Source organism: Rhinoraja longicauda, chromosome 35 (genome assembly GCF_053455715.1).
Source record: "Rhinoraja longicauda isolate Sanriku21f chromosome 35, sRhiLon1.1, whole genome shotgun sequence".
NCBI lineage: Eukaryota > Metazoa > Chordata > Chondrichthyes > Rajiformes > Arhynchobatidae > Rhinoraja > Rhinoraja longicauda.
Window position 1 is genome coordinate 20,658,967 of NC_135987.1, and position 24,262 is coordinate 20,683,228.

Genomic DNA, 24,262 nt, shown 5'->3' on the forward strand with positions numbered 1-24,262 from the left:
TAGTTTGGAGATGCAGCGCGGAAACAGGCCCTTCGGCCCACCGAGTCCGTGCCGACCCGCGATCCCTGCACACTAACACTATCGTACACACCAGGGACAATTTACAATTCTATCAAAGCCATTTAGCTACAAACCTGCACGTCTTTGGAGTGTGGGAGGAAACTGGAGCATCCGGAGAAATCCCACGCAGGTCACGGGGAGAACGTACAAACTCCGTACAGACAGCACCCGTAGTCAGGATCGAACCCGGGTCTCTGGCGCTGTGAGGCAACAACTCTACCACTGACTCTACCACCATACACCCTGCTCCATCTCTTTAGTCAGATGCCCACGTGCTTAAGATTTTAGTTCTTCCTCTTTGTATACAAAGGGACTAATGCATCTAATGTAATCTTCTGTACTTATAACAGCAGATACTAATGGGCCTAATGGCTCTGGAAAGCTCATTAAAAGGATGTGAATTTTTGGTCTCCAAACCACTTAACTATTTTCTGCACATCTGCATTAATTCCCGCCCCTCTCTCTCCCACCCATCCACCTCTAGTCCTTCCATTTCCTGACCCCATTCCCATACCCCTCTCCTGCCTCTCCCCCCTCCAGCCAACCGTCACCCATTCCCCCTGCCAATGGTTCAATTACTTCTTCATTGTCACGTGAAGAGAGATATAGCGAAAGGTTTGTTCTGCATGCTATCCGTCAAATAATACCCCACACAAAGTACAATAGATCCTCTTCCGGAACAGAACACAGAGTCGTTGTACACAGCCCAGTCTAACACAGGTACTGACCTCCCCACCATCAAAGGGATCTACAAGAGGCACTGCCTCTGAAAGGCAGCCAGCATCATCAGAGACCCTCACCACCCTGGCCATGCCCTCATTTCACTCCTGCCATCGGGAAGAAGGTACAGGAGCCTGAAAACTGTAACGTCCAGGTTCAGGAACAGCTTCTTCCTCACAGCCATCAGGCTATTAAACACTACAACCTCCAAATAGGCTCCGAACTACATAGACTTGGGGCATTATTTATTGATACATATATACGTGTGTGTGTATAATATATATGTATATGCACACACCTCTACACATACGCACACACGCACATACACACACACACACATACACACACATGAGTCTGGAGCAAAAATGCTTTGAAACAGAGAAGTAAACTTTCTGGGCAATTGATTTCCAAATGCATGAAGGTCATTGTTCTGAGAGTCGATATCACATAACTCTAAATTTTCAGTTACGTGGTCTTGTTTCTCAGACTGGACTGTTGTATGGGTGTGTGTGTGTGTGTGTGCTTTCTGCACGCACCTGGTATGCATTAACGTAACTGGGAACTTTGCTGATTCAGGTCTCTGAGGGACCTGAAAGGTCTGGCTGTTCTTTTTGGAACATTGATGAATGAAGGTGCCACAAACCTTTAGCTCTTCGGATGATGTTCTGGTTATGTCGTAAGCTGGAGCTGATTTATTGCATTAAATAGCAGTGTCAGGTTTGCTAAACTATCTAGACTTTTCTGGTGTGTTATGTTGAGAGCCGTGAGCCATTGACACAGAATTTCAAACCTAGTTGTTGGTTAACACAGGACTAAAACCTTTTAGTTTAATTTAGTTTAGAGATACAGCGCGGAAACAGGCCCTTCGGCCCACCGAGTCTATGCCGACCAGCGATCCCCGCACACTAACACTATCCTGCACACACTAGGGACTACTTACAATTTAACAATAACACATGTGATCTTTATGTCCATGAAGTGTGACCTTGCATTTAAACAAATCAAAAGAGACACCTTCACCTTCTCTGAATCACACTCGATTGTTAGCCTGGATTGTCTGTGTTTACAGTACGCCCTGTGATGTAAACACTCTCCCCTCTGAGGCAAGCTATGAATTCAACTTCCTCAAGATGAATTCATATTTGCCCATTACTTCCAGGAAATTAACGCTAAGTATTTAAAGCTGACTATCTAAATGTCTCCCATGTTCACATTTGTTGGAATAGAAATACACTTTTACTGAAAAATGAATTCTTAAAAAATTCATTATAATATTATGATATATTGAGTCAATTTAAAAGTTTGAAAACTTACCCAGACCTTATTAAGGACTTGATGGACTGATTCAATACGTTTGGTGTGAATGCGTTAAATAACGGATAATATTTCTAATCAGATACTCTAGTATTAATTATTCATAGGATAATAACTGATATGTAATTTTATGATAATGAGCTAAAATTCTTTAAGACTGTGGTAATTAGGTGAGTGATTGATACTGGCTTTTAGCTCTCTACAGCTGATAACCTGCTTGTGATACCTTGCCTGACCATCAACATTTAGAAGAAGAAGGGTCTCGACCCGATACGTCACCCATTCCTTCCCTCCCAAGATGCTGCCTGACCCGCTGAGTTACTCCAGCATTTTGTGTCTCCCATCAAAATTTAGAAGTTGTTTTCAAGTAGTTATCGAAATGTCTCAATAATTCGTGAAGTTCTGGTGGAACTCAGCGTGTCAGGCAACATCTCCGGAGGACATCAATTGGCACAATTTCCGGCCGGTTCCGAAGAAGGGTCGGGACCCAAAACGTCGCCGCTCCATGTCCTGCAGAGATGTTGCTTGGCCCATTGAGTTAGACAATAGACAATAGGTGCAGGAGGAGGCCATTCGGCCCTTCGAGCCAGCACCGCCATTCAATGTGATCATGGCTGATCATTCTCAATCAGTACCCCGTTCCTGCCTTCTCCCCATACCCCCTGACTCCGCTATCCTTAAGAGCTCTATCTAGCTCTCTTTTGAATGCATTCAGAGAATTGGCCTCCACTGCCTTCTGAGGCAGAGAATTCCACAGATTCACAACTCTCTGACTGAGTTCCTCCAACACTTTGTGTTAAGCAGTCGACCGTGTTTCATTTAAACACTGTAGTGACCAAATTTCAACAAGTATCACGCTGGCTGCAAAACACTTTGGAAAGCCAACAGGTTAGGAAAGGTGGTGTGGAAATAGATGTTCTAGTTGGACAATTGGTGTTTGGCCTAGGACGAGTGAGAATCTTCTAGTTTGTTACGATGAGAATCTTTGGCAGAGTGGTGAGCCAATCAGCACAGATTTGAAGTCCTAGTTGTTGATATTTACATACTCTGTCGTGCTGTGGCAGTAAGAATGTCATTGTTCTATCTGGGACTTAAGACAATAAAACACCCTTGACTCTTGACAGAGGCAAAATATGGTGTTCATACCGCATCAGATTCCAGTTCTGGGCTAGAAATTGGCTTGACCAGGTCTCTAAAGTTCTTGTATCTGTGGTCATTCAGTCACCAGCAGTCAATGTCATTTCTTCATAATCCACCATAACTCCACTATCAAATACTATAAGGGTACAAGATGGTGCAGGACACATGGCGAATCTTGTAAACTGTTTAGTTTAGAGATACAGTGTGGAAACGGGCCCTTTCGGCCCACCGGGTCCGCGCCGACCAGCGATCCCCGCACATTAACATGACACTATCCTACACCCACTAGGGACAATTTTTACATTTGCCAAGCCAATTAACCTGCTGCCTCAGTGTGATTTACTATACTTACACTCTTGTACTTAAATACCACTCTGCCTTGACAATAATAAATTAAACTTATTATACTTAAGAATAGCAAGATTTTACTGAGTTGCATGCAGAAGAGGAATGTCACTGCACCTACGTACATGTGACAAGAGAGTTCCAATGAACCATGAAGTCCATACCAAGTCTGTGCACATCTACATGCACAATATCCTAACGCACACTCACTCATGCAATCACTTTCATGCACTTACACACCCACACAGACACAATCCTGAACACTATCACATCTACACTTGTCTGCACACTGACACAAGCATTTACATACATGCACTGGCTGCATGTCACTTTTACACACAGGCATGTCTTTTACATGCAGGCATGGACTATCTCATACATGCACACTAATTCCATTGCACACCCATACTCTTACACGTGAACATTTTCACATAGATTCAAGCACTCACACATATTTACTTCTACGCTTTTGCAAATGCACATACATGTCCACTTTTGCAAACACACATACATATTAAATTCTCTCAGTGTTCTCTCACACACATACTTTTCCCATTTTCCTTTGTCTCTCTTTCCTCTCTTTCACACACTCTCTATTCTTCCTCCTTCCTCTCTCTCTCCTTCCTCTCTCTCTCTCCCTCTCTCCCCTCTCTCCCCCTCTCTCTCCCCCTCTCTTCCCCCCTCTTTCCCCTCTCTCCCCTCTCTCCCCCTCTCCCTCTCTCTCCCCCTTCCTCCCCCTCACTTCTCCCCTCTCCCTCTCTCTCCCCCCCCACCCCCTCACTTCTTCTCTCTCTCTCCCCCCCTCTCTCCCTCTCTCTCTCTCTCTCTCTCTTTCTCCCCCTCTCTCCCCCCCTCTCTCTCCCCCCTCTCTCTCCCCCTCCCTCCCCCTCACTTCTCCTCCCTCTCTCTCCCCCTCTCCCTCTCTCCCCTCTCTCTCTCTCTCTCCCCCCCCCTCTCTCTCTCTCCCCCTCTCTTCCCCTCTCTTCCCCTCTGTCTCACTTGCTCTTTCAGTCTGATACAGAAGTTACTTATTCAGAGAAATGTGGGCTGGTTTAATCCTAGTGCAAAATGAAATATAATCCCACTCTGTAAAAGTATATTGAAATATTTATCAGCTACTGTGGCTTTAGCGTGTTTCTGGTTATTAATACCAGTGAGGACTCACGCCAAGAGTTTTCTCTGTAGCTCTGTGATCTCTTATGATTTTCCAAAAGTTTTATTATTTTCCGTTGCACAGAGTTGGGTTTTTTTTGCCCTCTTTCCATTAAAAAGATGTTGACTTTTGTTTCTGCAAAATAGAGGCCAAAACTCTGTTTTGTTGATGAATTTGTTTGAGTGTCAAATTGTTCCAGCTCGGCGGAGCAGTTAATTATACGCCATGTCTCAAGTTCTTTGCTTCATCTTCTGCCTGTGTGTTTGAACATTCCGCCCACCTTGTTTTCTGCTTTCTCCGATCAATATTTCCCCATTGTGCCGCTGACAACCATGCAGCACTGCGGAATCTGCCTGTGTTATGGAGAGCTGACCTGTGAACGTCAGCTGAAGGGGCCTCCTGTGTGCTAACTAACCCCCCCCTGTCTCACTACTCGACCAACTGTGTGGAAGCCCTGGATAGAGTGGGTGTGGAGAGGATGTTTCCACCGGTGGGAGAGTCTAGGACCAGAGGTCACAGCCTCAGAATAAAAGGAAGTACCTTGAAAAAGGAGATGAGGAGGAATTTCTTTAGTCAGAGGTGGTGAATCTGTGGAATCCATTGCCACAGATGGCTGTGGAGGCTAAGTCAATAGATATTTTTAAGGTGGAGATTGACAGATTCTTGATTGGTACGCATATCAGGGGTTATGGGGAGAAGGCAGGAGAATGGGGTTGAGAGGGAGAGATCGATCAGCCGTGATTGAATGGTGAAGTTGACTTGATGGGCTGAATGGCCCAATTTTGCTCCTTTAAATTATGAATTATGAACTCGTCAGCACGTGCGTCAAGAAACGACAGTGGGGAGGAAATAATTGTTTATTGATTTAATTTTCCACGTAAATTCTTTGAGAGAGAATCTTATTCTCCATCTGAAATATTTCAGTGGTGCTTTGTGATTTCTGTCAAGATGGATCTCCTTTACCTGAACGACCACCACATCTGTATGAGGAGGTCCTCTCTGCGAGGGTCTGAAACCTGCAGCCTATTGAGCTGGCTGGAATACAATCAGCCAATGCTTTCAAAAGGGAAGACAGACGCAAAATGCTGGAGTAACTCAGCGGGACAGGCAGCATCTCTGGAGAGAAGGAATGGGCGACGTTTCGGTTTGAGACCCTTCTTCAGACTGCAGAGAGTTGGGTGGTTGAGAAAATAATTTGTACTGCAATAAGAAGGAGCAGGAGGATTCTGGAATACTGGGAGTTGGCAGACTAGATGGGCCAAATGGTTTTTTTGTATGACGTAACTATTTTTGATTTATTAGGCTAATTTCCTTTTCCAACACCTCTCATGCTGTTGGCACCATCTGCACGGATGTAGGTTTAATCCCAAGTGATCCTCATTTGGTGCAAGTTGTTTACAGCTCACGAGATGGATGCCCTTTATAAGCGTGGAAACTATGACAGTGATGCACTCTGTGTGAACTTCCACCCTTCCCTACTGTGGGAAGTGCAGGGAAAGCCTTTATGATCCCAGAGTCATAGAGTGATACAGCATGAAACAGGCCCTTTAGCCCAACATGCCCACACCGCCCAACATGTCCCAGCTACACTAGTCCCACCTACCTGCGTTTGGTCCATATCCCTCCAAACCTGTCCTATCCATGTACCTGTCTAACTGTTTCTTAAACGTTGGGATAGTCCCAGCCTCAACTACCTCATCTGGCAGCTTGTTCCATACACCCACCACCCTCTGTGTGAAAAAGTTACCCCTCAGAGTCTTATTAAATCTTTTCCCCTTCACCTTGAAACTACTGTATGTCTGGTCCTCGATTTCCCTACTCTGGGCAAGAGATTCTGTGCGTCTATCCGATCTGTTCCTCTCATGATTTTATACACCTCTATAAGTTTACCCCTCATCCTCCTGCACTACAAGGAATAGAGACCCAACCTACTCAACCTCTCCCTATAGCTCACACCCTCTAGTCTTGGCAACATCCTCGTAAATCTTCTCGGAACTCTTTCAAGCTTGACAATATCTTTCCTATAACGTGGTGCCCTGAACTGAACACAATGTTCTAAATGCGGTCTCACCAACGTCTTATACACGTGTCTTAGTGAATACATGACATAGTGAGTATCTGATGGAGTATGGTGAGGGATCGTTGTTGTGCTGACTGACAGCTTGGAGTCTCGCGCATGCCCCTTTATCAAACCCGGATGACTGAGACAGGCAAATTGGACATCAGAAATTGCTCCAGACGTGGAGGCTGTGGAGGCCAAGTCAATGGATATTTCTAAGGCAGAAATAGATAGATTCTTGATTGGTACGGGTTTGATAAAGGACCTCTGAACGATAGCTGAAGGGGCCCCCTGTGGGGTTATGGGGAGAAGGCAGGAGAATGGGGTTAGGAGGGAAAGATAGTTCATCCATCATTGAATGGCGGAATAGACTTGATGGGTTGAACAGCCTAATTCAGCTTAGGGCGACACGGTGGTGCAGCGGTAGAGTTGCTGCCTTACAGCGAATGCAGCGCCGGAGACTCAGGTTCGATCCTGACCACGGGCGCCGTCTGTTCGGAGTTTGTACGTTCTCCCCGTGACCCGCCTGGGTTTTCTCCGAGATCTTCGGTTTCCTCCCACACTCCAAAGATGTACAGGTATGTAGGTTAATTGACTGGGTAAATGTAAAAATTGTCCCTAGTGTGTGTAGGATAGTGTTAATGTGCGGGGATCGCTGGGCGGCGCGGACTCGGTGGGCCGAAGGGCCTGTTTCCGGGCTGTATCTCTAAAAAACAATCTAATTCTGCTCCTATCACGTATGAGCTTATGAACATCACTTATCTTCATGTTTTGCGCTGTAAGATTTCTCTATCCTACTTGGACTCAGTCTCTACCTAAAAAGGCCATCATTAGGCTTGTGTTCCTTCCCCTTCTATATGGGAACCTTCTGGAAGCCACATGGCCCACAACAAGCACTCGCTTAATTACAGCTTCTAACTTGTTCAGCCGCTTCACAGCGAGCAACTATTTTCAAGTCCCAACATGCTGTCTAGAATTGCCACGGGAGTTCCCATTGCCAGCTTTGAGACCCAAAAGACAGTTCTCATTCCTGCCGGCCCAGAACCACGTTCACAACTTGCATTCTCAGCTCCTCCTGATGCCATTTCAAGCACTTAAAGTGGAAGCAATTTTCCAAGGGCTGCCTCAGCCAAAAAAATGCCAGGAGTGGAATTTAACCAAGTCCAGACTCGGCTTGTTCATTAGGTCACCGTTTCCATGTGGAATTGTATCTTGTTCCCAAGAGCAGCCTAACAACCTGTGGCTGGGGGAACTATGTACTATAAATTCCCTTTTCATGTATACACTGGTAGTCATGGATGTCACTTCAAAGGCAGCACAGTGTTTTATTTTTTCCATTTTGTGAACTTCCCACGCTGATTTCACGGAATCTTGAAGGACTTGCCTTAAATGCTCGTGCGAAATTAAACGCGGGTGGCTTTGACTGGAAGGGGCAAGGATGAAATTAGTTCTAATGGAAGAGTCAGTCTGGAGACTTTGGAGAAGCTGCTTGCTCTAGGAATAGTGAGTAGCTTGCTGGCGTGGAGGTCAGGTTACTGGACCAGGAGCCAGATTATTAATATGGAGACAAGAGTTCAAATCACCTCCTCCTAATCCTGTTTTTCTATTCCTATTTCATGATCACAACCATTATCCGAAGGGTTACTACATTAAGGAGATCAGGGATTAACTTCTGTGCTTGCACAAACTCCCCATTTATACAGTCACTTAAATTTAGACTATAGGAAAATAACTGCAGATGCTGGTACAAATCGAAGGTATCACAAAATGTTGGAGTAACTCAGCAGGTCAGGCAGCATCTAGGAGAGAGGGAATGGTTGACGTTTTGGGTCTGAAGAAGGGTCTCGATCCGAAACATCATCCATTCCCTCCTAGATGCTGCCTGACCTGCTGAGTTACTCCAGCATTTTGTGATAATTTTAGACGATAGAGTCAGTGACCTCCAGTTTGAGAGTGACTTTCAATTTCGCGAACATTCACAGTCTAACTCCCAGTTTAGAGGGTTCTAAATCTAAAGGGCATTGGCTTAGGAGGAGAGGAGGGGTCACTTTGAGAGTTGTCTGTATCTGCGATGAGCTGCCTGAAGAGGTTATAGATACAATTACAATTTTTTTTTAAGACTTTTGGATAGATATGTGGACAGGAAGGATGTAGAGGGCTAAAATGCAGGCAGATGAGACGAGTCCAGAATGCCAGCTTGGTCAGCACTGACAGGGTGGGCTGAAGGGCCTGTTGTTGTGATGTATAGCTCCACGACTCGATGACACCTGTGGAATTTGCGACTAAATCCTTTGTATACATTTCAATAATACCACAGATGACAAACCACAGTCTGCCTCTTCTAGGATGAAGGGATTCTCATTTGAAAGCACTGATCGCACAGCTCGGGTTGAAAGCACCAAAGTGTTGAGATGACGAACGTCTTTGCAAAGTTCCATCTGGGATATTCTCTCCCTTTCCTCCCACGTTCATAGATGAGCCTAAAAAGTCGGCACATCCCGATCCCTTCATCTTCATTTGAGAACTTATTGTGCCAAATCCTTCTTTGCTGAATGCTTCACCACCAATTAAGGGAAATTTGCGAGGAATTCCACAGTATTACGGAGAAGCCATGGGATTTCCACAGCATTTGGAGCAGGCAATCAGCTGCAGTAAACGGTGCCAGGTTGGACCTGGTGCAAGAGCAGCATCCTGGTTGATGGGACAGAGAGGAAGAGGTGGTGGGAATACTGGAGGACAAATCTTGGCATCTGGTGATGTGGTTGCTGCTGCCAGAATTGCCAAAATCGAGGATGAACAGGAGGCCAGATCTTTTAAAAAATATATATATTTTAGAGATACAGCGCGGAAACAGGCCCTTCGGCCCACCGGGTCCGCGCCGCCCAGCAATCCCCGCACATTAACACTATCCTACACATACACTAGGGACAATTTTTATATTTGCCCAGCCAATTAACCTACATACCTGTACGTCTTTGGAGTGTGGGAGGAAACCGAAGATCTCGGAGAAAACCCACGCAGGTCACGGGGAGAACGTACAAACTCCGTACAGACGGCGCCCGTAGTCAGGATCGAACCTGAGTCTCCGGCGCTGCATTCGCTGTAAGGCGGCAACTCTACCGCTGTGCCACCGTGCCGCAGAGGAGCATAGAGGTGTTTATATTCATTATTGAGATCCAGGTGTCTCAGGCAAGACCTGCATTTCTTTCCCACCCTTCGAGTCACAGAGCATGGCCCTTTGGCCCAACTCGTCCATACCAATCTACTCAAGTGGCATTTAACCCATTCCCCTCTAAACCTTTCCAGTCCATGTACAGTAACTGTCCAAATGTCCCTTAACTGTTGTTATTGTACAGGACTCCAACTTCCCCTGGCAGCTCCTTCCATGAGACTCAATGAAGCTCATCTCCAAAGCCATGGAGTCAGCACTCACTTCTGCAAGTGGATCCTCAACCTCCTGACCCACAGAGGTGAGGATGGATGACACATCATTCTCTACAATAATCTTCAGCCCTGGAGCCCCGCAGGAATGCATACTCTACACCTTCTACACTCATGACTGTGCAGACCAATTCCAATCCAACTGTATGTACAAGCTCGCAGACAACACCGCCGGAGTGGGCCGGATATCAAATAATGACGAGACGGAGTACAGGAAAGAGATTGAGAACCTCGTAACCTGGTGCCAAGATAACAACCTCTCCCTCAATGTCAGCAAGACAATGGAGATTGTGATTGACTTCAGGAAGTGAAACAGCAGACTCATCCCGGTGCAATAGATTGAAGGGATATGGGCCAAACGCAGGCAGGTGGGACTAGTGTAGATGGAACATGTTGGTCAGCATGGGCAAATTGGGATGAGGGGCCTATTTTCACGCTGTGTGACTCCAAGTTCGTCCCACTTGCCTCCCTTTGGCCTGCATCTCTCTGCACCTCTTCTATCCCTGCAACTGTCCAAGTGTCTTTTGACCTTCTGCGAAACTGCAAGCTGTTGGTTATACAGGACTTGACAAAACCCAAGCCCACTCACCGAGTCAACAAATGCCATTACTGCCCTTTGAATAATACATAAAAACAGATGAAGATATCTCCCTGATTATTGAACCCTGAAGAGAATGCCCTGAGATGAACTTGAAGTAATCAGAGCAACTTAATCTGCTGTGAGCATTTGCCTGCTTAATTTTTGATGACGGTTTGTGCAAAGTGTTTCTTGGAGCCTGTCCTTGCAATAAACCGCTCTTGCACTAAGTGCTCCATCACTTGTCCCACCGGCTCTCTGATTAATGGGTCACCGCAGGGGCTGCCAGGATTTGTAATCTTCTCCGGTTATTTATATGGCTGGCAGCTGTAGCTCCTGATGGAGTAAACATACCAGGTCTCCTCCATTGTCCGAGTGAGGCTAAACGCAAATTGGAGGAACAGCATCTCATATTTCGCTTGGGCAGCTTACAGCCCAGTGGTATGAATATTGAAGGTAGACACAAAATGCTGGACTAATGTGCGTGTAGGAGATTTCATTGGCAAGTTTGCAGCTGATGTAAAGATTGGTGGTGGTGTTGATAGTGAGGGGGTGAGTGTTAGGCTACAGAGTGATATTGGTAAAGTAGGTCAGCAGGTTGTGGTAATCTGGAACGCACAACCTGAGATAGTGCTGGGAGCAGGTAGGTGACATTTACAAGCATCTGGAAGAATCACGCAGGCTACCTACCGACCAAGTGCAGGTAAATGGGATTAGTGCAGATGGGCACTTGATGGTTGGCATGGACATGATGGGCCGATGGGTCTGCATGACTCTGGGGGCTGTAATGCGGGATTAGCCTCCATTGCTTTTCCAGCTGAGGTGGCACAGCGATGCAGTGGTAGAGTTGCCGTCTCACAGCACCAGAGACCCGGGTTCAATCCTAACTATGGGTGCTGTCTGTATGGAGTTTTGTACGCTTTCCCTGAGACCACGTGGGTTTTCTCCAGGTGCTCCGGTTTCCTCCCACATTACAAAGGTATGCAGGTTTTTAGGTCTATTGGCTGGTGTAATTTGCCCCTAGTGTGTAGCATAGTGCATGGGTGATTGCCGGTCGGCGTGGACTCGGTGGGCCGATGCTCTCAATGAACGGGGCAATCCTTCAACAAAAGAAGACACAACATGCTGGAGTGACTCAGTGGGTGAGGCAGCATCTTTGGAGGAGGCAAAAGAGAAGTTATTGAGGGTGAGAACAAATTCTGCCAGGCAGAGGTGAGCTTTAGGAGAGGAAAGTTGAATGGCTTGCTGTTTAAGGGAGAACCTAAGATAGCCATAAAAAGCTGGAGTAACTCAGCGGGTCAGGCAGCATCTCTGGAGAGAAGGAATGGATGATGTTTCGGGTCCAGACCCTTCTTCAGACTGAGAGTCAGGGGAAAGGGAAACGAGACATATAGACGGTGATATAGAGAGATAATGAACAAATGAATGAAAGATGTGCAAAAATGTTACAGCGATAAAGGGAACAGGCCATTGTTCGCCGTGGCCTTGGTGTTAGACTCAACAAGATGGCTTTGAAGCTAGTAGAATGACTTGGGTGGGGGAGGGACAGAGAGAGAGGGGATGTATGGGTTACTTGAAGTTAGAGAAATCAAGGTTCATAGCGCTGGGTTGTGAGCTGGCCAAGCGAGACCTTCCTGGTGGGGGGGGCGGAGGTGTAAAGGGGCAGGGTGAAGATGGGGGAACTGGGACCGAGACATTGACAGCTACTGAAGAGTTGAAGGGCGTGTGAGGTGTCTCGGATGCAGTTTTTAACTTGGAAGGTTTGTTGAAAGTCAGTCGCGAAAAGTGGGTCAGGGAGCGATGCTGTGAAGCCTCGTCACTGGGTCACTCATCCAGAACATTCCATGCGGAAAAACAACTCCAACATCTTGCAGCTGCCTCAGCACCCCCTTCTGTCATCTTGCATCATTATTCTTCCCTTCACCAATCTGATCTTTTTTGTTTTCTATTTGTATTTGTATTATTTATTGATTTTATTTGGTTTATTATATGTAATCTGGGTGTACAGTTTTGCATGTCCAGACCTGTTATGCTGCTGCAAGTAAAAATGTCATTGTTCTGTCAGTACTTATTTATCTATATTAAATATTACTAAAACTCTCATCTTGTTTGCTCCGTTTGTTTGTTCCCCCGTATGTTTGCACCTTATGTTTGTGGCCCGGTCACAAACGATAGTATGACAATTTTAACCCCACTTTACTCACCATTATCCTGGGGTCTGTAGTACCTGAGTTTCATTCAAATTGGTCTTATATTTTTAAAGTTATATATAGACATTTTAAAGTTTAAAAATTACCTTTTCAACTTACCCTGGCCGCCTTCAGCGTTCGACGTCACAATGGGACGGGAATGGCGGACAATGGGGGGGGGGGGAGCACGATGATCTTCGGGGGTGGGACCTGCCTGAGTGACGGGAGTGGCGGCCAATGAGGGGGGGGGGGGGGCACAATGGCCGCCGGGGGTGGGTCCTGCCTGAGTGACGGGAGTGGCGGCCAATGAGGGGGGGGCACGATGGCCGCCGGGGGTGGGACCTGCCTGAGTGACGGGAGTGGCGGCCAATGAGGTTTGGACTCAACGGGTCCACGCCCGTCTGATAGGAATATATTATTATTGTCACACGTGACTAGGATACTTTGCTTGCATCCACAATGTATACAGATAGCCACCACCTACAGTGAACCCCCCCACCGAACAATCCCCCCACTACAGATAGCCACCACCTACAGTGTACCCCCCCCCCCCCCCCAACAATTCCCCCATACAACACTCTTAATTCTTTGCTCTTGAAGAGCTATTTAAAAAAATATTCAGTAGGTGCTTTATGTGTGTGAATTGCAAGCACCCTTGACTATTTTCCACATTCCTAATTGGTTTAGGTTTAAGTTTTGGGCACCAGACTCAGGAACAGCTTCTTCCACTTTGTTATCAGGCTTCTGAACGGTCCTTCCACAAGCTAGGGTCCTGTCCGATTCACCTCTACCCCATTGCGGACATTGGACTTTGTCTCTGGAACTGGTGCACTACAATGCTGAGAACTATATTCTGCACTCTTATCTATAGTACATGCAGTTAACTTGAGTATATTTACGTATTGTATTACTTGATCTGTGGGATAGCATGCAACACAAGGCTTGTCACTTCTCCTTGGTATACGTGGCAATAATAACCCTCTGTAGGAAGGAACTGCAGATGCTGGTATACACCGAAGATAGACACAAAATGATGGAGTAACTCAGCGGGACAGGCAGCAACTCTGGAGGAAAAAAACGGGTCGGGACCGTTCTTCAGAATGAAAGTCGAGGGGAGGGAACTGGAGGAAGGAACAGGCGAGAACAAAACAGGGCCCTTCAACAAGCTCCAACAGGGCCCTTCAACAAGCTCCAACAGGGCCCTTCAACAAGCTCCAACAGGCCCCCTCAACAAGCTCCAACAGGGCCCTTCAACAAGCTCCAACAGGCCCCCTCAACAAGCTCCAACAGGGCCCCTCAACAAGCTCCAACAGGCCCCCTCAGCAAGCTCCAACAGGGCCCTTCAACAAGCTCCAACAGGGCCCTTCAACAAGCTCCAACAGGGCCCTTCAACAAGCTCCAACAGGCCCCCTCAACAAGCTCCAACAGGGCCCTTCAACAAGCTCCAACAGGGCCCTTCAACAAGCTCCAACAGGGCCCTTCAACAAGCTCCAACAGGCCCCCTCAACAAGCTCCAACAGGGCCCTTCAACAAGCTCCAACAGGGCCCTTCAACAAGCTCCAACAGGGCCCTTCAACAAGCTCCAACAGGGCCCTTCAACAAGCTCCAACAGGGCCCTTCAACAAGCTCCAACAGGGCCCTTCAACAAGCTCCAACAGGGCCCTTCAACAAGCTCCAACAGGGCCCTTCAACAAGCTCCAACAGGGCCCTTCAACAAGCTCCAACAAGGCCCTTCAACAAGCTCCAACAGGCTCCTTCAACAAGCTCCAACAGGCTCCTTCAACAAGCTCCAACAGGGCCCTTCAACAAGCTCCAACAGGCCCCTTCAACAAGCTCCAACAGGGCCCTTCAACAAGCTCCAACAAGGCCTTTCAACAAGCTCCAACAGGCCCCCTCAACAAGCTCCAACAGGGCCCTTCAACAAGCTCCAACAGGGCCCTTCAACAAGCTCCAACAGGGCCCTTCAACAGGCTCCAACAGGGTCCTTCAACAAGCTCCAACAGGGCCCTTCAACAAGCTCCAACAGGGCCCTTCAACAAGCTCCAACAGGGTCCTTCAACAAGCTCCAACAGGGCCCTTCAACAAGCTCCAAAGGGCCCTTCAACAAGCTCCAACAGGGCCCTTCAACAAGCTCCAACAGGGTCCTTCAACAAGCTCCAACAGGGCCCTTCAACAAGCTCCAACAGGGCCCTTCAACAAGCTCCAACAGGCCCCTTCAACAAGCTCCAACAGGCCCCTTCAACAAGCTCCAACAGGCCCCTTCAACAAGCTCCAACAGGCCCCTTCAACAAGCTTAACCTGCTTTGTTCTGGCCTTTTCTATCCATGTACCTGTTGAAGTGCCTTGTAAATATTGTTATTGTACCCTCCTTGACTATTTCTGCCTGTTGTACATACTCACCACCCTCCGTGTGGACAAAAATCATCCATGCCACCTTCCACCGTATTGATCACGGGCTTGAAACAGGAGGACCAATTAAATAGAACATTTTTTTAAAGAGAAAGGAAAAATAGTTTTGTTTCTTGCAAAGGAAAATAACTGCAGGTGCTGGTTCAAATTGAAGGTATCACAAAATGCTGGAGTAACTCAGTGGGCCAGGCAGCATCTCGGGAGAGAAGGAATGGGTGACGTTTCGGGTCAAGACCCTTCTTCAGACGTAACCCTTCATCAGTCACGACCCGAACCGTCACCCATTCCTTCTCTCCCGAGATGCTGCCTGACCCGCTGAGTTACTCCAGCATTTTGTGTCTACCTTGTTTCTTGTCAACCTCAGTAGAGAAATATTTGTTGCTAATGCAGCATTGTTATTTTGCTTTGTGAAGACTCCAGTGGAGAAATTGACAAATTGTTTCATACATTCGGACAGCTCCAGGCTACAAAGGGGAGAAGGTTCCAGTTCAGGGAACATGCTTTATTTACTACTGAGATTATCACACTTGAAAATGTTCAGCCAACATTTTGGATACATTTGTTGGCACAACAGAAATGTGCAGAGCTGTGGCCTTTCTTGGCCGTTGACCTGTCTTGTTGGTATGCAAAGCTGGAAGGTTACGCGGAAGAAAGCAAGCAGTAAATCCAGCTCTGCCTTTGTCACTTGCCTGAGAAATGTGCAGCAACTTCTCTCCCGGTTGCCGGGCAAAACCAGCCACCCTCTTCAGGGATTCAAGGAAGGCCATTTCAAAGGACAGACTGAGAAAGAAAGGGCTTTGTTTCCCAGTGCGCCAGGCAACCGCCGGGGAAGGGGACGGTGGGCGTGAAAGATGCGATCGCCCAGCTTGAGCAAAGGACCGTTGGAATTTCTGCTTCAAATGGGCCTCGAAACTGCACCATAAATAGTCACGGCAGAAACATTTGAGGTTTCATAAATCATTCTGCATTGAACGCAGATCAGTCTGATAGAGAGCAAGCCAACAGTATTTAAAGTACATTTCCTTCCCTTCACCGTCCTCTTAATGAGAACAACTCTTTCTCACCCTCCCGCAGGATGCAAACTTGTTGATGCAGTTAGGGTTGCCAACTGGCCCGTATTAGCCGGGACATCCCGCATTTTGGGCTAAATTGGTTTGTCCCGTACGGGACCGCCCTTGTCCCCTGTAGGCCCGGACAGTGCGGTAGGGGAAAAACTGCAGATGCTGGTACAAATCGAAGGTATTTATTTCACAAAATGCTGGAGTAACTCAGCAGGTCAGGCACCATCTCAGGAGAGAAGGAATGGGTGACGTTTCGGGTCGACACCCTTCTTCAGGCTGGACAGTGTAGGTGCGGTGCGGACAGTGAAGGCCCGGATGCCCTGACACCGCCTAACGGAGGTTGCCTGGCAACCCGACTCCCAGGTAGACACAAACAGCTGGAGTAACTCAGCGGGTCAGGCAGCATCTCTGGAGAGAAGGAATAGGTGACGTTTTGGGTCTTGGACCCGAAACGTCACCCATTCCTTCTCTCCAGAGATGCTGCCTGTCCCGCTGAGTTACTCCAGCTTTTTGTGTCTACCTTCAATTTAAACCAGCATCTGCAGTTTTTTTCCTACACAACCCGCCTCCTGGCCTGGGCGGCCACCATTGGTGGAGAGGGAGCACGTGGGCGCTGGCTGGGTGAGGTCACGTGGGGCGCGGGGCGGTGACGTCACCCTGTCCCGTATTTGGGAGTGAGGAAGTTAGCAACCCTAGATGTGGTTCACAGGCAAACAGAAAAATGCCATGGCTGTGGCCAATGTTTCTTGGTCCAAGCCCAACGTGGAGAGGTTCCAGAGGAGGTTTACAGGCATGAGTGGGTTAGCATATGATGAGCGTTTGACAGCACTGGGCCTGTACTCGCTGGAGTTTAGAAAGTTGAGGGGGGACCTCATTGAAACTTACAGAACAATGAAAGGCATAGAAAGAGTGGATGTGGAGAGGATGTTGGGAGAGTCTAATACCAGAGGTCATATCCTCAAAATTAAAGGGCGCTCTTCTAGAACGGAGGTGAGGAGGAACTTCTTTAATCAGAGGGTAGTTAATCTGTGGAACTCATTGCCACAGAGGGCTGTGGAGGCTGAATCAGTGGATATGTGCTCCCGCTCCACCAATGGTGGCCGCCCGGGCCAGGAGGCGGGTTGTGTAGATCTGTCTTCACTAAGGAGGATACAAACAATCTCCCAGATGTTCTAGTGGCCAGAGATCCTAGGGTGATTGAGGAACTGGAGGAAATCCACATTAGGAAGGAAAAAGTTTTGGATAGACTAATGGGACTCAAGGCTGATAAATCCCCAGGGCCTGATGGTCTGCATCCCAGGGTGCTTAAGGAGGTGGCTCTAGAAATTGTGGACGCATTAGTGTTTATTTTCCAATGTTCTATAGATTCCGGGTCAGTTCCTGTGGATTGGAGGGTAGCTAATGTTATCCCACTTTTCAAGAAAGGAGGGAGAGAGAAAACGGGAAATTATAGACCAGTTAGTCTGACATCAGTGGTGGGGAAGATGCTGGAGTCAATTATAAAAGACGAAATTGCGGAGCATTTGGATCGCAGTAACAGGATCGTTCCGAGTCAGCATGGATTTACGAAGGGGAAATCGTGCTTGACTAATCTACTGGAATTTTTTGAGGATGTAACTAGGAAAATTGACAGGGGAGAGCTGGTGGATGTGGTGTACCTCGACTTTCAGAAAGCCTTCGACAAGGTCCCACATAGGAGATTGGTGGGCAAAATTAGAGCACATGGTATTGGAGGTAGGGTACTGACATGGATAGAAAGTTGGTTAACAGACAGAAAGCAAAGAGTGGGGATAAATGTGTCCCTTTCAGAATGGCAGGCAGTGACTAGTGGGGTACCGCAAGGCTCGGTGTTGGGACCGCAGCTATTTACAATATCCATCAATGACTTGGATGAAGGGATTAAAAGTACCATTAGCAAATTTGCAGATGATACAAAGCTGGGTGGCAGTGTGAACTGTGAGGAAGATGCTATGAGGTTGCAGGGTGACTTGGATAGGTTGTGTGAGTGGGCGGATGCTTGGCAGATGCAGTTTAATGTGGATAAGTGTGAGGTTATCCACTTTGGTGGTAAGAATAGGAAGGCAGATTATTATCTGAATGGTGTCAAGTTAGGAAAAGCGGACGTACAATGTGATCTGGGTGTCCTAGTGCATCAGTCACTAAAAGGAAGCATGCAGGTACAGCAGGCAGTGAAGAAAGCCAATGGAATGTTGGCCTTCATAACAAGAGGAGTTGAGTATAGGAGCAAAGAGGTCCTTCTGCAGTTGTACAGGGCCCTAGTGAGACCGCACCTGGAGTACTGTGTGCAGTTTTGGTCTCCAAATTTGAGGAAGGATATTCTTGCTATTGAGGGCGTGCAGCGTAGGTTTACTAGGTTAATTCCCGGAATGGCGGGACTGTCATATGTTGAAAGACTGGAGCGACTAGGTTTGTATACACTGGAATTTAGAAGGATGAGAGGGGATCTTATCGAAACGTATAAAATTATTAAGGGGTTGGACACGTTAGAGGCAGGAAACATGTTCCCAATGTTGGGGGAGTCCAGAACCAGGGCCACAGTTTAAGAATAAGGGGTAGGCCATTTAGAACAGAGATGAGGAAAAACTTTTTTAGTCAGAGAGTTGTGAATCTGAGGAATTCTCTGCCCCAGAGGGCAGTGGAGGCCAATTCTCTGAATACATTCAAGAGAGAGCTAGATAGAGCTCTTAAGGATAGCGGAGTCAGAAGGTATGGGGAGAAGGCAGGAACGGGGTAGTGATTGAGAATGATCAGCCATGATCACATTGAATGGCGGTGCTGGCTCGAAGGGCCGAATGGCCTTCTCCTGCACCTATTTTCTATTGACTATTGTCTATGATATTTTTAAGGCAGAGATAGACAAATTCTTGATTAGAATGAGTGTCAAGGGTTTTAGGGAGAAGGCAGGAGAATGGAATTAGGAGGCAGAGATCAGCCATGATTGAATGGCAGAGTAGACTCGATGGGCCAAACGGCCTAATTCTACTCCTATAACTTGTGAACGTGGGATTGAAACCATTCCAACATGTTTGTCCACTGATGCTGGAGTGCCCACTAGTTCCATTCTATCCCACTTTCTCATTCCTCCCTACAAACTAGGGGCAATTTCTATAAAGGTGGCCAATTAACCTACAAACCTGCATGTCTTAGAGATGTGGAAGGAAACCGGAGCACCCGGAGAAAACCCACGGGGTCACAAGGAGAACGTGCAAACTCCACACAGACATCAGCCGAGGTCAGGATCGAACTGGGTCTCTGGACTGTGCGAGAACCGCAGGCGAACCTTGGTATCCATCTGAGAACTTACACATTAGCAACGGCGGCACGGTGGCGCAGCGGTAGAGTTGCTGCCTTACAGCGAATGCAGTGCCGGAGACTCAGGTTCGATCCTGACTACGGGCGCCGTCTGTACGGAGTTTGTACGTTCTCCCCGTGACCTGCATGGGTTTTCTCCGAGATCTTCGGTTTCCTCCCACACTCCAAAGACGTGCAGGTATGTAGGTTAATTGACTGGGTAAATGTAAAAATTGTCGCTAGTGTGTGTAGGATAGTGTTAATGTGCGGGGATCGCTGGGCGGCGCGGACTCGGTGGGCCGAAGGGCCTGTTTCCGCGCTGTATCTCTAAATCTAAAAAAAATCTAAAAAACATGAATCTTTAATGATTGAGTTCATGAGTTCTCCATCGCTGAAACACATGAGCACAGCAGCTCTCGATCACAATGTCAGGTCGTTATGTTGCCGTAAATTTCAAATCCTTGATCAAGAATTTAACATCATTGGCGAACGTAGAAATAATCCGATGATGAATGCGTGGTATTTAACGTGAAATAAATGGGTATCAAATGTCAAGCTGTAGCAATGCATCAGTGTCACGGTTGAACTAAAGCACTCAATGTCTTGCCGCCACCACAATCTTGCCTGCAATTGCTCCGGTGTGGTTCCACAGCCCTCCAAGGTAGAGAATCCCAAACATGTGCACCCTCTGCTTGAACTAATTTCCTTTCTTAGTCTGAAATGGTCCACCCCTAACTCTGGGCACCTGAGCAGGGAAACACATCCTCCCTTCATCCATCCTTTTAGACCTCAGACACGCCGTAGAAACAGGCCCTTCAGCCCACCGAGTCCATGCTGACCAGCGATCACCCCGCACACTAACACTATCCTACACACACGAGGGACAATTTACAATTTATCGAAGCCAATTAACCTACAAACCTGTAGGAAAGAACTGCAGATGCTGGTTTAAATCGAAAGTAGACACAAAATGCTGGAGTAACTCAGCGGGACAGGCAGCATCTCTGGAGAGAAGGAATGGGTGACGTTTTGGGTCGAGACCCTTCTTCAGACTGATGTCAGGGGAGTGGGCGGGACAGAGATAGAATGTAGTCGGAGACAGGAAGACAGTAAGACAAACCTGTACGTCTTTGGAGTGTGGGAGGAAACCAGAGGACCTGGAGAAAACCCACGTGGTCCCTTGGAGAACATACTGACAGCACCCGTAGCCAGGTTAGAACCTGGGTCTCTGACGTTGTAAGGCAGCAACTCTACCGCTGCGCCACTGTGATTCCCAGTAAGAAGTTTCAATATAATCACCCCTCACACTTTTAAACTCTAGAGAGTCTAGGCCTGACAGTCTGAATCTTTCCTGCGATCCACCCCAAATTTGGGGAGGGGGGGGGGGGCATGGTGGCTCAGCGGTAGAGTTGCTGCCTTACAGCTCCAGAGACCCGGGTCAGATCATGGCTACGGTTGCTTGTCTGTATGGAGTTTGTACGCTCTCCCCGTGACCTGCGTGGGTTTTCCCCAGGTGCCTCTGTTTCCTTCCACACTCCAAAGACGTGCAGGTTTGTAGGTTGATTGGCTTTGGTAAAATTATAAATTGTCCCCTGTGTGTAAGATAGAGCTAATATATGGGGTGATCGCTGGTCGGTGCGGACTCGGTGGGCCGAAGGGCCTGATTTCGTGCTGCATCTCTAAAGTCTAAACTGCTCTCTGTTGAAGAAGTCTCCTAAACCCTTGTTACATTCACTCCGTGTCATGTAAGTCTGTCAATGTGGGAGCACATCTGCCTTTGTAAACACTGGACAAGTCAGACAGTGGCATCTCCAACCGCAGATGCTTCAAAGAAACCCTTTGACTCATCTTGGCAATATTCAATTATTTATCGCAACAGATCTTTGGAGGAATTTTAAAATGTTAAGAAGGAGATAATGCACATTAATATATTCTGACCCTGAAGTGCAGTCTTGTAAATACACAGTTAAAGGATCTGTGCGGAATCTTTCATCCCAGCATTGAGTGCATGCAATGTTTCGTGATTTGATTTGTTCCATTCTTTGCTTCACAAATTGTTATACGGTTAGTTTAACTTGGCATTATGGTTGGCATGAACATCGTGGGCCAAAGGGCCTGTACCTGTGCCATACTTTAGTTTTAGTGTTAGAGGTACAGCATGGAAACAGGCCCTTCGGCCCGACGAGTCCACGCAGCCCATCAATCACGCGCTCACGCCTGTTCCATGTCCAGCTTCAAGTTTCTGGGCACTCACATTTCGGAGGACCTAACATGGTCCAACAAACACTGCTGCGCTGGTCAAGAAGGCACAACAAAGACTGTTCTACCTAAGAACACTGAAAAAGTCTGGTCTACCCCAACAGCTGCTGACGACCTTCTACCGCTGCACCATAGAGAGCATCCTAACGCATGGCATCCCTGTGTGGTACCTCAGCTGCACGGAGGCAGAGAGGAAAGCTCTTCAGCGGGTAGTCCATAGAGCTCAGAGGACCATCGGAACACAGCTACCAGACTTGGTGGGCATCTACAACACACGATGCCTCAGAAAAGCCACCAGCATCCACAAAGACTCTTCACACCCCTGCAACGGTCTGTTCGAACTCCTTCCATCGGGCAGACGATACAAGGCCTTCTACGCCCGCACCTCCAGACTCAGGAACAGCTTCATCCCCAGGGCCATAGCTGCTATGAACCGGTCCTGCTGAGCCGGATGGTCACAACGCATAGATCAACTTGCACTTTACCCTGTCTAAAACTGTTACAATTGTTTTGTCGGGTTGCTGTTGTCTAAATTACTTAAATTATTGCATCGTATGGGAGGCGCATTCCCAATCTCGTTGTACCCCTGGGTACAATGACAATAAAGATATATTGTATTGTATTGTATTGTATTCTCATCCACTCCCTGCACACGAGGGGCAATTTAGAGCGGCCTGCAAACCTTCACATCTTTGAGGTGTGGGAGGAAACCGGAGCACCCGGAGAAATCCTACACAGTCATAGGGGGAAGCAGCAAACTTCACCTGGGGTCAGGATGGAACCGGGTCTCTGATGCTGTGTGGCAGCAGCTCTCCTAGCTGTACCACTGTGTTGCTTATGTATTGTACTGTTCTATGAGGTGTGATTCAGGGCTGCATTCTCCCTCGAATCAACTGCGAGCATTGCCAGTAATGCTGCCACCTCCCAGAAGAAACCAGGACCGACTGAGTTGAGGAACAGACGTTTAATTAACACTGGGCCCGATGTCGGCCTGGTAATTGTTCAGGGACGCTCCAGAGAAGATTGGAACTGTGTGGGGTGGAGCTCTGCCAAAGCGTACAGCTTTGATCACCATGCTTTACCAATCGCTGTTCACACTCATTGAATATCTGCATTTTTTTCTTTTCATTCTGCAGGGTCACTGGTGGAGAACTCTTTGAGGACATTGTGGCAAGGGAGTACTACAGTGAGGCCGATGCAAGGTGAGTTGGCAACAAGTCTGTGGGCGTCCGTGCTCTCCCTCCAGGAGCACTGTTTGCTGATCGAACTGAGTAGAGATCCAAGACTATTCCATGGTGTTAGGCACAGGATGCTGGAGTAACTCAGCGGGACAGGCAGCATCTCAGGAGAGAAGGAATGGGTCGAGACCAAAGATACTAGAGGAGCAAGATGAACCACTCCGTCAAAATCGCATATACTGAAGTGTAGTACGCAAAGGAGCGTAACGTCTGCCATTTTAGTAAGCAAACCCGCCGTTCGCTCTGCCTCTCGCAGTGTTTTGGGGGAACAGTATGTGTGATGATACCATTCAAATGCAGAATATATCTCATCTATCAATTCACAGATTTTTGTTATTTTTCTTTTTAAATGTTTCTGCAAGTTTCTGGCTACTAATATGGCGCCGTGACATACTACGGTTTTTAGGGTCGAGTGGTCTATCTTGCTCCTCTAGTATCTTTGCTCGAGACCCTCTTCAGTCTTACTTCTGGTCTCTTCAGTTCTGCCTGTCCCCGCTAAGTTACTCCAGCATTTTGTGCCTATCTTGAATTTAAACCAGCATCTGCAGTTCCTTCCTACACTATTCCATGGTGTTATCGGTTTGTAGAAGCCCATGAAATAGTTTTTGGATCATGCTTCAGGGTGGATTATAAAACCCAGACTGAGATTTTCGGGCAAATGCTTTAATGTTTTAGATACTCAGCAGGTACACTCACACCTCAAGGACTGCAACGCTTCAAGTAGGCAGCACACCACCTCCTTCTCAAGGGCAACCAGGGAATGGCAATTAAATGCTGGCTCAGCCCACAAAACCCACATCCCTTGGATGGATTTTATATAAAGGCAGCATCAGTGGAGAGAGAAACAGAGTTAATGAATCAGGTGGATAATTCTTCATCGGAACTGAGAAGGGGAGAATGTAATCATGTTATAAGTTGCAGAGAGAGGCACGGGTGGAGAGAATGTTTGTGACACAGTGGGACTTGGGTCACCAGTTGGCACGGT

At 47.4% G+C, this 24,262-nt stretch overlaps 1 protein-coding gene across 6 annotated transcripts in view; it reads left to right on the plus strand.

Moving 5' to 3' along the window:
* camk2g2 (calcium/calmodulin-dependent protein kinase (CaM kinase) II gamma 2) overlaps positions 1-24,262 on the plus strand; it is a 298,181-nt gene that overhangs the window by 157,372 nt on the left and 116,547 nt on the right. For all 6 annotated transcript variants that reach the window (XM_078428653.1, XM_078428654.1, XM_078428656.1 and 3 more), the window contains exon 5: positions 23,176-23,241. In XM_078428653.1, the coding sequence (XP_078284779.1) occupies positions 23,176-23,241 (66 nt within the window). The remainder of the gene's footprint in view (positions 1-23,175; positions 23,242-24,262) is intronic.